This window comes from Trachurus japonicus, chromosome 22 (genome assembly GCF_045865225.1).
Source record: "Trachurus japonicus isolate A0001 chromosome 22, Traja_1.0".
Lineage (NCBI taxonomy): Eukaryota > Metazoa > Chordata > Actinopteri > Carangiformes > Carangidae > Trachurus > Trachurus japonicus.
In genome coordinates, this window is record NC_140928.1 from 954,188 (window position 1) to 967,158 (window position 12,971).

General features: G+C 41.8%; 2 protein-coding genes across 3 annotated transcripts in view; one reads left to right on the forward strand and one right to left on the reverse strand.

Moving 5' to 3' along the window:
• LOC146963164 (protein NLRC3-like) overlaps positions 1-4,966 on the reverse strand; it is a 41,084-nt gene extending 36,118 nt beyond the window's left edge. The window contains exons 1-2 of the mRNA XM_085768139.1: positions 4,885-4,966; positions 4,341-4,490 (exon numbers count right to left, since the gene is read on the reverse strand). Coding sequence (XP_085624265.1) covers positions 4,341-4,471 — 131 coding nt within the window. The 5' untranslated portion in view covers positions 4,472-4,490; positions 4,885-4,966. The remainder of the gene's footprint in view (positions 1-4,340; positions 4,491-4,884) is intronic.
• A 3,015-nt stretch (positions 4,967-7,981) lies between these two features.
• snx6 (sorting nexin 6) overlaps positions 7,982-12,971 on the forward strand; it is a 15,394-nt gene continuing 10,404 nt past the window's right edge. Inside the window, exons 1-4 of one of the 2 annotated variants that reach the window (XM_085768143.1) lie at positions 7,982-8,071; positions 8,285-8,335; positions 12,031-12,135; positions 12,215-12,325. In XM_085768143.1, the coding sequence (XP_085624269.1) occupies positions 8,066-8,071; positions 8,285-8,335; positions 12,031-12,135; positions 12,215-12,325 (273 nt within the window). In that variant the 5' untranslated portion in view covers positions 7,982-8,065. The remainder of the gene's footprint in view (positions 8,072-8,284; positions 8,336-12,030; positions 12,136-12,214; positions 12,326-12,971) is intronic. The other variant, XM_085768144.1, reaches the window with a different exon arrangement.

Sequence of the window (12,971 nt, forward strand, 5' to 3'; positions counted from 1 at the left end):
ATCACTGATCAGTTCTCTGGTCACAGATGCATTGTGGGAAGTCTCCAGTGACGTCAGCATCCAGCACCACACACTGTAGTGAAGGATGGAAGCAACACAGCAGCATCATAGACAACAGTGGAGAGTCAGTCAGTCAGTAACTGTGTCCAGCTGCTGAACATCTGTCTCACATCAGCTCTACAGATCCATTGGCTCAACATCTGGATCTACCTGGACACCAGTCGCCCCCCTACAGCCCAGGGTTAGGGTTAGACACATAAATAATTGAACACCTGCGCTGAGGACTGTAGCCTCTACATGGGGCGGCCGCCTTAACCACTGCGCCACGCACCGCCCCAGAGACAGTTTTTAGGTTCGTATCAGGTTTCTTACTGTGAGTCTGAAGGTCCAGGTCCAGATCTGAAGTTTTCAGGTTCAGGTTTGGAGCAGTCACTCCTCATAGACCAGAAGGTGGATCCAGGTCCAGATCCAGATCTGAAGTTTTCAGGTTCAGGTTTGGAGCAGTCACTTCTCATAGACAGACAGATAGATCCTGGAGACTCTGCTCTCAGTCTGTGGTTTGCAAACACAAACATGTCAGTCATTACAGTTTTTTTCCAATCGCTAAAACACAATTTTGCAAACTAGGCTGGTTTTATCAAAATACTGAACACAATTGACCTTTCGCAAAACCCCGCCCCCGAACGGTCATTGTCCAATCAGACATCATAGCAACCGTTACTACCGTAAAACTTCAAATAATGGCCGAGTCCCAAATTGCCGCCGGTCCCAATTAACCGCCGAGTGTAGCAAAATATTTTTTATATTAAACGCCCATCCCAAATAAACGCCGGGTCAAACATTGTTCTATGCAAATATAGCGGGTGTCTCGAGACATTAAAGTCGGCCGAGGACCGACGAGACGTCAGCTGGTTGCTCCTCCCGGTCTGTCCACTCCTCTCATCCGACCTTCAGCACCTGTCCTGGGCTGCACCGTGTCGGCTCGGCTCGGCTCGCTCCTCGTTTTAAATGACTTTACTCCTTTTAAAAAGTAGCGTAAACAGCCTACTGTTCTCTGATTACTCATACGCGTCCTATTTAGTTAGGCTATACGTTGCATTATTATTAGTTATAGACCTACTTCATTCAATCAACAACAACAACAAAAAAAGGACGGTGGTGCGAGCCAACAGGTGCTGAAGTGTGGGAGAGGAGTGGAGAGACTGGGCGTCCGCAGGGTTTTTGCAACTTGCGGCGGATCAGTAAGGGCGGAGGACCGACATGACGGGGGGTCTCGGTCTCCTGGTACCTGTGCAGGCCAGGACCGCGGAGGTCAGCGAGACAGAGAACGGGTCCGCCCTGGCCGTATTTACAGTAATGCCTCGAGAAACACACGTATCATTCCACTGCCGCCACCAGGTTGAACACTATTAATAAACGCAGGTCCCTAATAAACGCAGGTCCCTAATAAACGCCTGTTGATTTGAGCGATTTAAGCAAATAAACGCCCGGGCCTTTATTTGGTGTTTTACGGTATGTAAACAAGGTCCGTCAAGCTTCGGACCTCCAACAAGCAAAGTGTATTGTCGGACAGTAGTTAGCTACCCGAAGAGTTTGGCTGGGGGAGTCGTGTTTTTTCCCTCCCCAAAGCTGAAAACACAACAGGAGAGGTGCCTACAATGGGTCAAAGTGTGGAAGCCCCCCCCACCCCGCAGCCGGACCCTTCTCCCCCTCCCAGCTAATTGTCATGAAAATAAACAAGCATAACGTTACAGCCTACATCTGCTCCAAGGTAAGTTAAGCTAGCAGGACTAGGGCTGTATCCCAAATCACTCACTACCACAGTGTTTCCTCTAGGAAAGGCGATCGGACCTTACAACTTTCACTTTCACCACGCACTGCTGCAGCATGCGCGCTTCTCTCTCTCGCTCTGTGTGTGTGTGAATGTCAATAACAAACAGTGCTATGAGGATATGATTGAACGGAAGACATGCAGCGGTGTATTTGCGACAATTTAAAAAAAAAAAGAAGGAGCTGTACGTATGAGGAAACACTGTATCCTACTATAGTACTTCTACAGATTGAATCCTCTCGGTGGGGAGAAAAAAAGAGAAGCTCTGGTCTCGGTCCGCGACACAAACACCACGTCCTGTTACAATTTATGAATCGATAAAAGCCGTATTTTGATCATCATTATGTTTACATTGTGACCACGCAATTTCGTAGGCTAGTGGTGTCAGAATGTTTAGTGATTATTCATATCATAAATATAGCGCTTATATGCCTCTGAGACTCTGATGCCTCAAGACGCTCAATATAAAAACACTGTTGACACTCGGGCAGCATTGAGAAGCTTGTCGGGCTAGCAACGGTAACTAAGGGGGTCGGAGCTTTTGCGAAAGGTCAATTCACAAAACCACACGTAACACCCAAACTGCAAAATACCTGATACATCCTGCAAAATGAAGCACTAGACTCAGGATGTGCAGCAATGCTAATGACCCTGGGTTTAACTGCAGCATTTGACACTGTTGATCATATTGTAGGACCCTGCTGTCACGTTTGGAGCGACATGTGGGCATTAAAGGGTCAGCCCTCATGCTGATTAGGTCATACTTGACTGATAGGAGCTTTTCTGTGCAGTTGGGTAGTTTCTCTTCTATTGTGCCCCCCCCTCACATGTGGAGTGCCACACGGTTCAATTCTAGGCCCCCTGTTATTTTCATTGTATATGCTGCCTCTGGGATCTATCTTCCGTATAAAGCACGACATATCATTCCATTGTTATGCGGATGATGTGCAGATCTTTCTCCCTCTTCAGCTGTCCTCTAAGGATCCTCTGAAATCTTTTCTAGCTTGTCTTGCTGACGTCAAGAGCTGGATGAGCCTGAGCCAACTTAATCTTAATGAAAATAAAACCTAGGTTACTGTATTTGGCCTTCCAGAAGGCTGTTTGCACTCATTTGATGGTCAGGATGTCCTTGCTCTTAAAACTACTCCCTCTATTAAGAGCCTTGGTGTAACTTTTGATTGCAACCTTGGTTTTAGGAAACAAATCAACACAGTGGTTAAAGGGCCTTTTCACCAAATTCGTATTTTATCAAAAGTCAAGCCTTATTTATCTTTTAATGACTTGGAAAGAGTCATCCATGCCTTTATATCATGCAGGCTCAATTATTGTTATTCCTTAGTTGGTGTTCTGCACCGAACGCGGCTGCTCGCCTTTTGACCGGCACAAAAAACCATAAACACATCACGCCTGTTCTGGCCTCCCTCCACTGGCTTCCCAACCGCTTTAGGATTGATTTTAAAGTGTTATTAAATGTTTTTAAGATTTTAACTGGTCTGGCTCCTTAAGTCCATAATCCAGCCAGAGATCTACGGTCATCCAGTGAGTTGTTGCTGGATGTACCTAGATCAAAATTGAAAACCTACATGTTAGACATGCAGGATCCATGGAGAGGTTTAAGTGTGCTTTAAAAACACATCTTTTCTCCTTGGCCTTCGGATCCACAGGGATTTGCAAACACAAACATGTCAGTTCCAATCGCTAAAACACAATTTTCCAAACTAAGCTGGTTTTATCAAAAAACTGAACACAAGGGGCGGTGCGTGGCGCAGTGGTTAAGGTGGCCGCCCCATGTAGAGGCTATACAGTCCTCAACGCAGGCGTCCCCGGTGCAAATCCCGCGTCGGGCAGACATTTCCTGCATGTCATTCCCCCTCTGTCTGCCTCCCCCTTTCCTGTCTATCTCACTGTGCTGTCAAATAAAGGCAAAAAGGCCAAAAAAAAATGTCTATGTGCATTTTTAACATAATCTTGCACTGTTGTTTATGATTACTAGCCGTGCACGTATGCATATCCGTATGTGTATACGTTCGTATATGTGTATGTGCTACATGCATTTGTGTTAGTATGTGTGATGATATGCATGTTTTCTTGTTTCTTGTACATGCATTCTTTTTGTTTTTGTCTCTGCTCTGTAAAGCACTTTGGATAACTGTTACAGGTATTTTTAAACTGTGCAATATAAATAAAAGTGAACTTGAACTTGAACCAAAACTACATAGCATCATCACTTCATTCATATGACCAGATGTTTGTCTAACTAACTACACACTGTTGGACAGAATGAAAAGCACTCTCATCTTTAGCTTTGTCGTAAAACTAGTTCAAAGCACATGCTGTTGAAACATTTATCTTTTTATTTTTCACCAAACCCACTGTGTCAGCTGGCATAAACACTCTATGTGGTTGTTTAGGGCCACAATAGTGGCTGGGCGCACACACACACACACACACACACACTCAGCTCTGATAGAGACAGTTTGGAGGTTCAGGTTCGTATCAGGTTTCTTACTGTGAGTCTGAAGGTCCAGGTCCAAGACTGAAGTCTGGAGGATCTCCTTTGAACCGGTCACTCTTCATAGACAGACAGATGGATCCTGGAGACTCTGGTCCGTCCTCCTCTTCCTCCACATTAACACTCATCTTCAGGACTTCAGTCGGTCTGAGAGGGAAACCAGAAACACACACAGTCTGATCGCCTGTCACACACAAATACACTGAGGACAAACTATCATCACTGTCTCACAGTTGTTGACCTCCTTTCACATTAAATCCATGTTTATCCAGTCACCACGACCTTTGACCTTTGACCTCTGAAGTTTTCTCAGGTCCTTGAGTTCAAGTTGATGTTTGTTCTGAATCTGAAGAAGTTTACAGTCGAGGTCAAACTGAGACAATGTGCTGACGTCTGTACGGACTACGTCTGACTCTTCTTCTCTCCACAGTCCACACAGACAAACTGACTCTGATGCTTCAACAACAACATTGATAACAAATAATAATAATAATAATAATAATAATAACAACAATAATGATAATGTTGTGTTAACACGCACTTGTCTCTGACTTCAGTTTCTCTCCTTCTGCTCCGTTCATTCTGAAATGGCGTCTGAATGTTTTACTTCCTCTTTCTGTCTTTACAGGAAATCATTGTTCAGTTTTAAGCGCGTAGTTGCAGAGAGGAAGTCTCTTTACACAGTAGACTGGCTTCACCTGCTGGGTAACTCCTGGTATTACACCTGTATGGACAGATGAAACCTGACACACACACACACACAGAATCAAGACAACAAGTTTAATCTTGTGTCAACTACAATGACCTTTGACCTCTGGAGTCTTCTCAGGCCATCGTTCAGTTCAAGTTGATGTTTGTTCTGAATCTGAAGAAGTTGTGTCGAGGTGAAACTGAGACAATGTGCTGACGTCTGTACGGACTACGCCTGACTCTTCTTCCCTCCACAGTCAACTCAAACTTTATTTACAGAGCGCTTTCAAAAGAACCGAAGTTGACCAAAGTGCTGTACAGATCACTAAAAACATACCATCATTTAAATACTATAAAATACATAAGTAAAGTGCAATAGAATGCAAACTAAAAATAAACAAATAAAATAATGAGTAAGTAAAAGACAAATGAGTCAGCTCAACCGAATGCCAGGGAGACAAAGTAAGTTTTTAGGGAAGATTTAAAGACTCTATTGACTCTGCAGACCAGATGCGTCATGGCAGCTAAGACTCGGTCAACGTTTGTCTTCAGCCGAGGTTTTGGGCTGAGCAGCTGACTGGCTCCACAGTCCATAGAGACAAACTGTCTCTGTCACTTTAACAACAACTACAATAACATTAATAATAATAATAATAATAATAATAATAATAATGTTGTGTTAACACTCACTTGTCTCAGGCTTTAGTTCCTCTCCTTCTGCTCCGTTCACTCTGAAATGGCGTCTGAACAGTTTCACTTTCTCCTTTCCCTCCCCTAGTTGAACGTGACAGAGAGATAAAGTAGAAAAGGGACCAGAGCTACCACAAGAGGGGACTGTGGAGGTTCAATTTAGACGCACAACATTCTCTCAAAACGTATTATCAATCTGAGGATGTTTGGAACGGAACAAACTACCCATTAATACTAGAGAGTGTCCGACTTTTAGGACTTTTAAAGCACAAATTACAGACTAGATATTAGACAAACAAACTTGTGAGCAGCTGTAATCATGCTCAGTCTGGGTCCTTCTTGTTTCTTCAGCTGTTTGTCTATGGCTGGGGCGTGTGCAATAATGGAGTCAGTGTGCAATCATGTAACCATGCTCAGTCTGGGTAAAGTAATCATATTTAGTCTGAGTGTGTGTAATTGTATGTTTTATAACTCAACGAATCATGTCCAATCCTCCTGCAATCATGTAAATCTACTTATTTAATATTTGTTATCTATCGGTCCTCTGTTGTTGGACTTTTTATGTCAACTGTTTTATGTTTGGGGATTAAATCTAGCAACAGTGCTAAGTCCGTACTTGTGTACTCAGTGTCCATCAATATGCATAAATAATAATTAAATAAATAAATAAATATAAACCTGCTGGATATCTGTTGGTATTATACCTGTATGAACAGATGAAACCCAGTGAGCTGAGATCCAGCTGTGGTAGAACAGCTGCTGAGAGATTTAAAGAAACAGCAGCAGCACAGGGACACTCCACTAAGTTACAGTTCAGTCTATTATATTTTATTCTGATAGCTACACACTGATTCACAGTGTATGGTATTTAATATTGTATATTTATTATTTAATGTTGTATACAAAGCATTTAATATACTCCATTTAATATTTAATGTTTTATTTACATATAATCCATATAAAGTCCATATATACTACCTAATGCAATATAGTCTATATAATAGAGAATCTGATATTGTGTATGTACAGGTGAACAACACATGATCATCATCAATCTGCTGCTCTGGGCTGCTGTTACTTCTATATTTAATTTAACCCTGGTCAGTGACCCCACAGCTGTAAGTAATCATGTATTATTCATCTCTAATTGATCACACAGGAAATCTTTCCTGCCTGTTGCATCAAGCTGTTTAACTCAGAACTGTCAGAGTCATCTACCCTATGTGTACCGAGTTTACTAAATATAATGTACATGTGTGAGTTATAAGTATTATAATTTACTTTTTTTTTAATCCAATTTTATTCTGTTCTTATTAGTAATAATATTTTATCTTTGATCCTCTCCAACTCCTTTGAATATCACATTTTTTTTGTTGCTTCTTCTTTACTATTCACGAGTTTGTAACAAAAACAAACAAAAAAATCTTTCGGGGATCAATAAAATAAATCTGATCCTGTCATTAAGGCAAGGCAGTTTTATTTGTATATCCCATTTTTACAGTTTGTCTCAAAGGGCTTTACATCATTACAACATCCTGCCTTTAGATTTCGATTCTTAAGACTGTAACTTTAATTTAATTTGACTTTATTTTTTATTTTATTTTACCTTACTTCAGTTCTTAGCTCTGGTTACTAATGTTTTTTTTTTTTTTTTTTCCAAAGTTTTATTAAGTTGTAACAACAACAACAACAACAACATTTCAGCCTTTCCAGGCCACATTCGCTACAACAGCAACAATACATTTACAATTATGACAGCACAACAAAGGTTGAGTAAAATAAAATTAAAATAAAAACCAAAAAAATAAAAAAAAACAGTCAAATTAACAATAAAGGAAAACAATGACAGACCTTGTATCCCATGCAAACCACAATCATGGCCATTGTGACAAGATCATTCACCAAACATCTCTGAATGTATGGTCATTATTGCTATACATTTCCGGTTTGTAACTAAATTAAGAGATTTAAAATAATAATCAACTTCAATCAAAAACAACTTAAATGAAGGTGAAGAATTCTGAAATTTACATTTATGAATATGAAACTTCCCCAATAAAATATTTATATTTTGTGTTTTGTTTTACACAATATATAATTCTCAAGTTCTTTCCAAAATGTAGGCTACTACTAGGCTATATGAACAACCATAAAACAGATGGGTTACATTTTCAAGTTCAATTTTACAAAAGGTACATTTGTTATCGATGTCAAGGAATCTTGAAATATACATTTTAGATGGGTATATGTTTTATTTTTTATTCTATTTTATACTGTAACTGGCTGATGACGCATGACCGTGGTGACGTCTCTCCACTTCCTGTCTCCACCCGTTAGCAGCCATGATGGTGGGTTTACGGTTTCTCTCTCTCTCTCTGTCTGTTTATTTATCTGTCTGTTTATCTGTCTGTATTTGGTTGTGTCGGTGTGTCGGTGTGTTGTCTGTGCCCTCGGAGCTCCGGTCGGTCGGTCGGTGCTGCTCGGTGCCGCGGAGCTCCGGTAACTAGCGGCTCTAACGGCTCTAACGGCTCTTCTCTCTGTGTGTGTCTGTTTCTCCGCAGCAGGAAGGGCTGGACGACGGACCTGACTTCCTCTCCGAGGAGGACCGGGGAGTGAGTGATACCTGTCTGTCTCACCTGTCTGTACCTGTATCTACCTGTCTGTCTGTCTGTCTGTCTGTCTGTCTGTCTGTGCTCGGCTACTGTCAGTTAGCATCAGCATTAGCGGTTATTAGCCGTCGCTGCTAACGTTAGCTGCATGCTAACGGTGTTATCCTCAGTCAGCTGTGTCTGTTCTCACCTGTCTGTCTGTCTCTACCTACCTGTCTGTCTGTCTTTCTGTCTGTTCTCACCTGTCTGTCTGTCTGTACCTGTCTGTGTCTGTCTGTCTACTGTCAGTTAGCATCAGTTAGCAGCTCGGTTATTAGCCGTCGCTGCTAACGTTAGCTGCATGCTAATAACGGTGTTAGCCTCGGTCAGCTGCCTGTGGTTCAACCTGTTCTCCTGCTTCTGGTCCTGGTTCCGGTCACCGAGCCGGACTCAAGCCGCCTCAGGCCGCTCACCTGCGGGTCAGGGTGGTGGGGTTAACTACCCCCCCCCCACCACCACCACCACACACCCACACAACACACAACACAACACACCACTACTGTTGGAGGCTAACAGGCTGCTAACGATGTTAATGAGCAGGTCAAACATCAGACTGTCACATGACACACACACACACACACACACACACACACACACACACACACACACACACACACACACACACACACACACAACCACAACCAGTGTGTTGTTCTGGTTTCACTGGAAAAGCTTCAGTCAGTTTCTTATTGATCGACAGCTGCAGACTGGACATCAGCTGACCAGCTTGGTCTAAAAGTTACAAACTACAAGAAACAAACACAGACTGATCATTAAAAGAATAGTTCACCCAAAATTCAAATTTCACTCATTATCTACTCCCCCTCATGTGGACTAAAAGGGCTGGGAGAAGTTTCAGAGTTACCCGTGGTATTTTGATGTTTTTTGGTGTGTCTTTTTGTTACGAAGACAGTTGGTATCCATTAGCAACCGTCATATGGACATGCACTGCTACGCCGAGAAATTTAAATTTTGAGTGAACTATTCCTTTAAACACCACAGGATGAAATAATGTAGAAGAGCCACCAGACATAAGACATATTGAATATTATAATCAACAGTTATAATACTGTATTACTATATTTATAACACTGTAAAAGCTCATTTAAAGAGGTGATGTCAACGCTTTTAAAACTGCAGAAACTGATGGTGGTGAGGTAATCGTGAGGTCACAGCAGGGAGATAACAGCTGTGGATTTATTCTTTTTAAATTATTATTATTTTTTTATCTTTAGATTTAGTCCTCATTACATTTTCTTACCATATTTGTGCTCTATGTCTTGTATGTAAATCACTGTGCAGCACTTGGGTAAACTTTTATGTTTTAGAAATGTGCGATATGAATGAAGGAGTGGATAGGATTGGGCGGCTGTGGCTCAGGAGGTAGAGCGGGTTCGATTCCCGGCTCCTCCTGGCAACATGTCGAAGTGTCCTTGGGCAAGACACTGAACCCACACTTGCCCCCCGATGCCATTGGGTGTACGAATCAATGTGTGTGAATGGTTAGATTCCCGTGCTGTGCCCAGCGCTGTATGAATGTGTATGTGAAATGGTGAATGTGACCTACAGTGTAAAGAGCTTTGAGTCCAAGAGACTAGAAAAGTGCTGTATAAGTGTAAGTCCATTTACCATTTACCATAGTGAGGTATTAGTGAGGTAACACGGACGTAATAGTTTTTTAAAATTAGGTAGTTGTGAATTCGTAGTGAACTAATGCTGAAGTAATAGTGAGGTAACAGGGAAGTCCTCCTCTGGAGCTCACCAGGAGATTTTTAACCTGTTAACAGTTTTCTTGTTTTCGAGTTAGTCGGTGTGAGGGTCTGCAGCAGGCGTGGGTAAACTGTTCCACACAGGGCCGGTGTGGCTGCAGGTTTTCCTTCCAGCCAATCAGCAGCAGACTTGACTCATTAAATCCACTGATGTCATTCTTCAGACAGCCGATTGGTCACATGGCCCTTTGAGGAATGGTTGCTCACGCCGGTATGATGATGTTACGATGCTGTGTAAAGACCTTTGGGTCAGACATTTATACTAACGGGCTGTACAGATAAACCTGCCTTTCCTTTCCTTCCTCTGCCTAATAACGAGGTAATAGTTTTTAGAAATATTTTCCTGAATTTCACCGACTTGACTCTTGGTTTTTAAACATTATTTAAACTCTGATGAATTCACCTCAGGAGTCGCTGCATCTTTTTCTCATTTCCTCAACTCATCTCATTTCCTCAGACTTGGAATGAGGTTGAGAGCACGATTAAAGAGTCTGCATCTGTCTATTTTAAAAAAAAGATTAAAACAAAAACTACTACTAAATAATGTCTAAATCAAGCTGAGCTTGCTGTTTTTTGTTTCATGTTCAGTTCAGTTCAGTTCAAACCTTTATTTATTCTCGAAAGGACATTGAGGTTTTACCCTCATATGCGATGTCGTCGAGATCACAGCAACATTCAAAGCAAAACACAATGCACAGCAGAGGATAAAACACAGTTACAAAAGTTAAATACAGCTGATTCATTACAAAATTTAAAAACAGTTACAGACTGTGGTAAAGAGGTTTGAGATGATATTTTTATAATGTTGATAGGATGGAGGGGCATCAATTTTAAGTGTGAGTTGAAGGTCGTTCCAGGAAGCAGGGGCATCATAGCAAAATGCAGATTTACCAAGTTCAGTTTGTACCCGGGGGACTTTAAAAGTGAGCCAGTCATTGGAGCGAGTTGAATATGAACCTTGATTTAAATCTAACAGTGTTGTAATGTACGGTGGGAGTTTTTCAGTAATGGCTTTAAAGATGAAGAGATGCCAGTGATTGTTGCGTCTTTCTGACAGGGAAGACCAACCTACTTTTGTGTACAGATTAACAATGATGAGTGCTGTAACTATCGCCGGTAATGAATCTAAGAGCAGAGTGATAGACCACATCTAGAGGTGAAAGAATTGAAGGGGCAGCATTCCTATAAATAATATCACCATAGTCCAACACTGGCATAAAGACAGCTTCAACAATCCTCTTTCTGCAGATCATAGGGAAAATAGATTTATTTGAAACTACTGAAAAAGAAGCCAATTTTTTGTCTAAGTTTGCTAGTGAGGTTGTCTATGTGAAATTTAAAAGTGAATTTTTCATCAAGCCAGATACCTAGATATTTAAACTCAGTGACTCTCTGAATAGTAGAGCCATTTAGCGTAGATAGGTGCAGGCGGTTATATTCTGTGTTTTTGGATCTAGTGAATAGCATGTATTTTGTTTTGTACCTGTGCCTGATGTGTTGACATTGTGTCATTATTGTGTTGAACCATAAACTCTTTGTACTGATGGAATTGCCTTAGATGGTTCGGGTTAGGTTAGACTGTAGGTTAGAAATAGGAATTGTTATTGTCATGATATACTACATTGCTGTTTGATGTCTCTGGGCCCCCGTTCATCAGCTACAGAAGCTTCTGGGGTTTCCCTTTTTACAAGATCATGTCTACTGTATATGTGAATTGAATTTGTATTCTGAATTTTTAAAATGATTTGTAAAATAAAACAAACCTTGAAACTTGAAACTATAATATTTGTCATGAAACGACTTTTAGGAATAATCAGAGTCACATGATGTGTGAGGTCAGACTGCAGAGAGCGTTGCATCATGGGACATGTTGTTTCTGTCGTGCTGCAGCCCCGGGCCGTGAACGTGGATCTGCAGACGGACGCCACGCTGCAGGTCGACATCTCAGACGCCCTGAGTGAGAGGGACAAGGTCAAGTTCACCGTCCACACCAAGGTGAGACAGACAGAGAGATGAACCTGAACGCATCACGTCTGCTTCCTGTCTCTGACCATGTGACCTGTCGCCTCCACAGAGCACGCTGCCCAACTTCAAGCAGAACGAGTTCTCTGTGGTCCGACAGCACGAGGAGTTCATCTGGCTGCACGACTCGTTTGTGGAGAACGAGGAGTACGCAGGATACATCGTAAGGACGGACACACACACACACACACACACACACTCTAGCTTTAAAGGGACAATGAGGAGTTTCTATTTGGTTATAAAAAAGTCTCATATTAATGTGGATGAATCTACGTTACCACTTGTTAATGGCTCCATTTTAGATAAATATATCATTTTGTCTCTATTGTTATTGTTATTTTATGTATATGTTATTTTAAAGCAGAAGTAAGCGATATTTTTGTGTTAATCTAAGTCTTAAATAGTTGTATCTTCCGACAGCAATCACTTCTATAGAGTGTTTGGTCTGAAACACGGGTCTGTCAGTCACTCTGCTCTGCTCTGAGCCCAGGAGAAAACTTTCCTTGTATCCTACAACCTTTATCCAATGAGGATATTGGATTTTTTTTTTCCTTTTTGACACCGGTTCTCATCGGCAATTGTTACATTAAAATGAGTAGGCTAGGGGCGGTGCGTGGCGCAGTGGTTAAGGCGGCCGCCCCATGTAGAGCCTACAGTCCTCAACGTAGGCGTCCCCGGTTCGAATCCCGCGTCGGGCAGGCCTTTCCTGCATGTCATTCCCCCTCTCTCCGCCTCCCCCTTTCCTGTCTATCTCACTATGTGCTATCTAATAAAGGCAAAAACGGCAATAAATATACTTAAAGGGACAA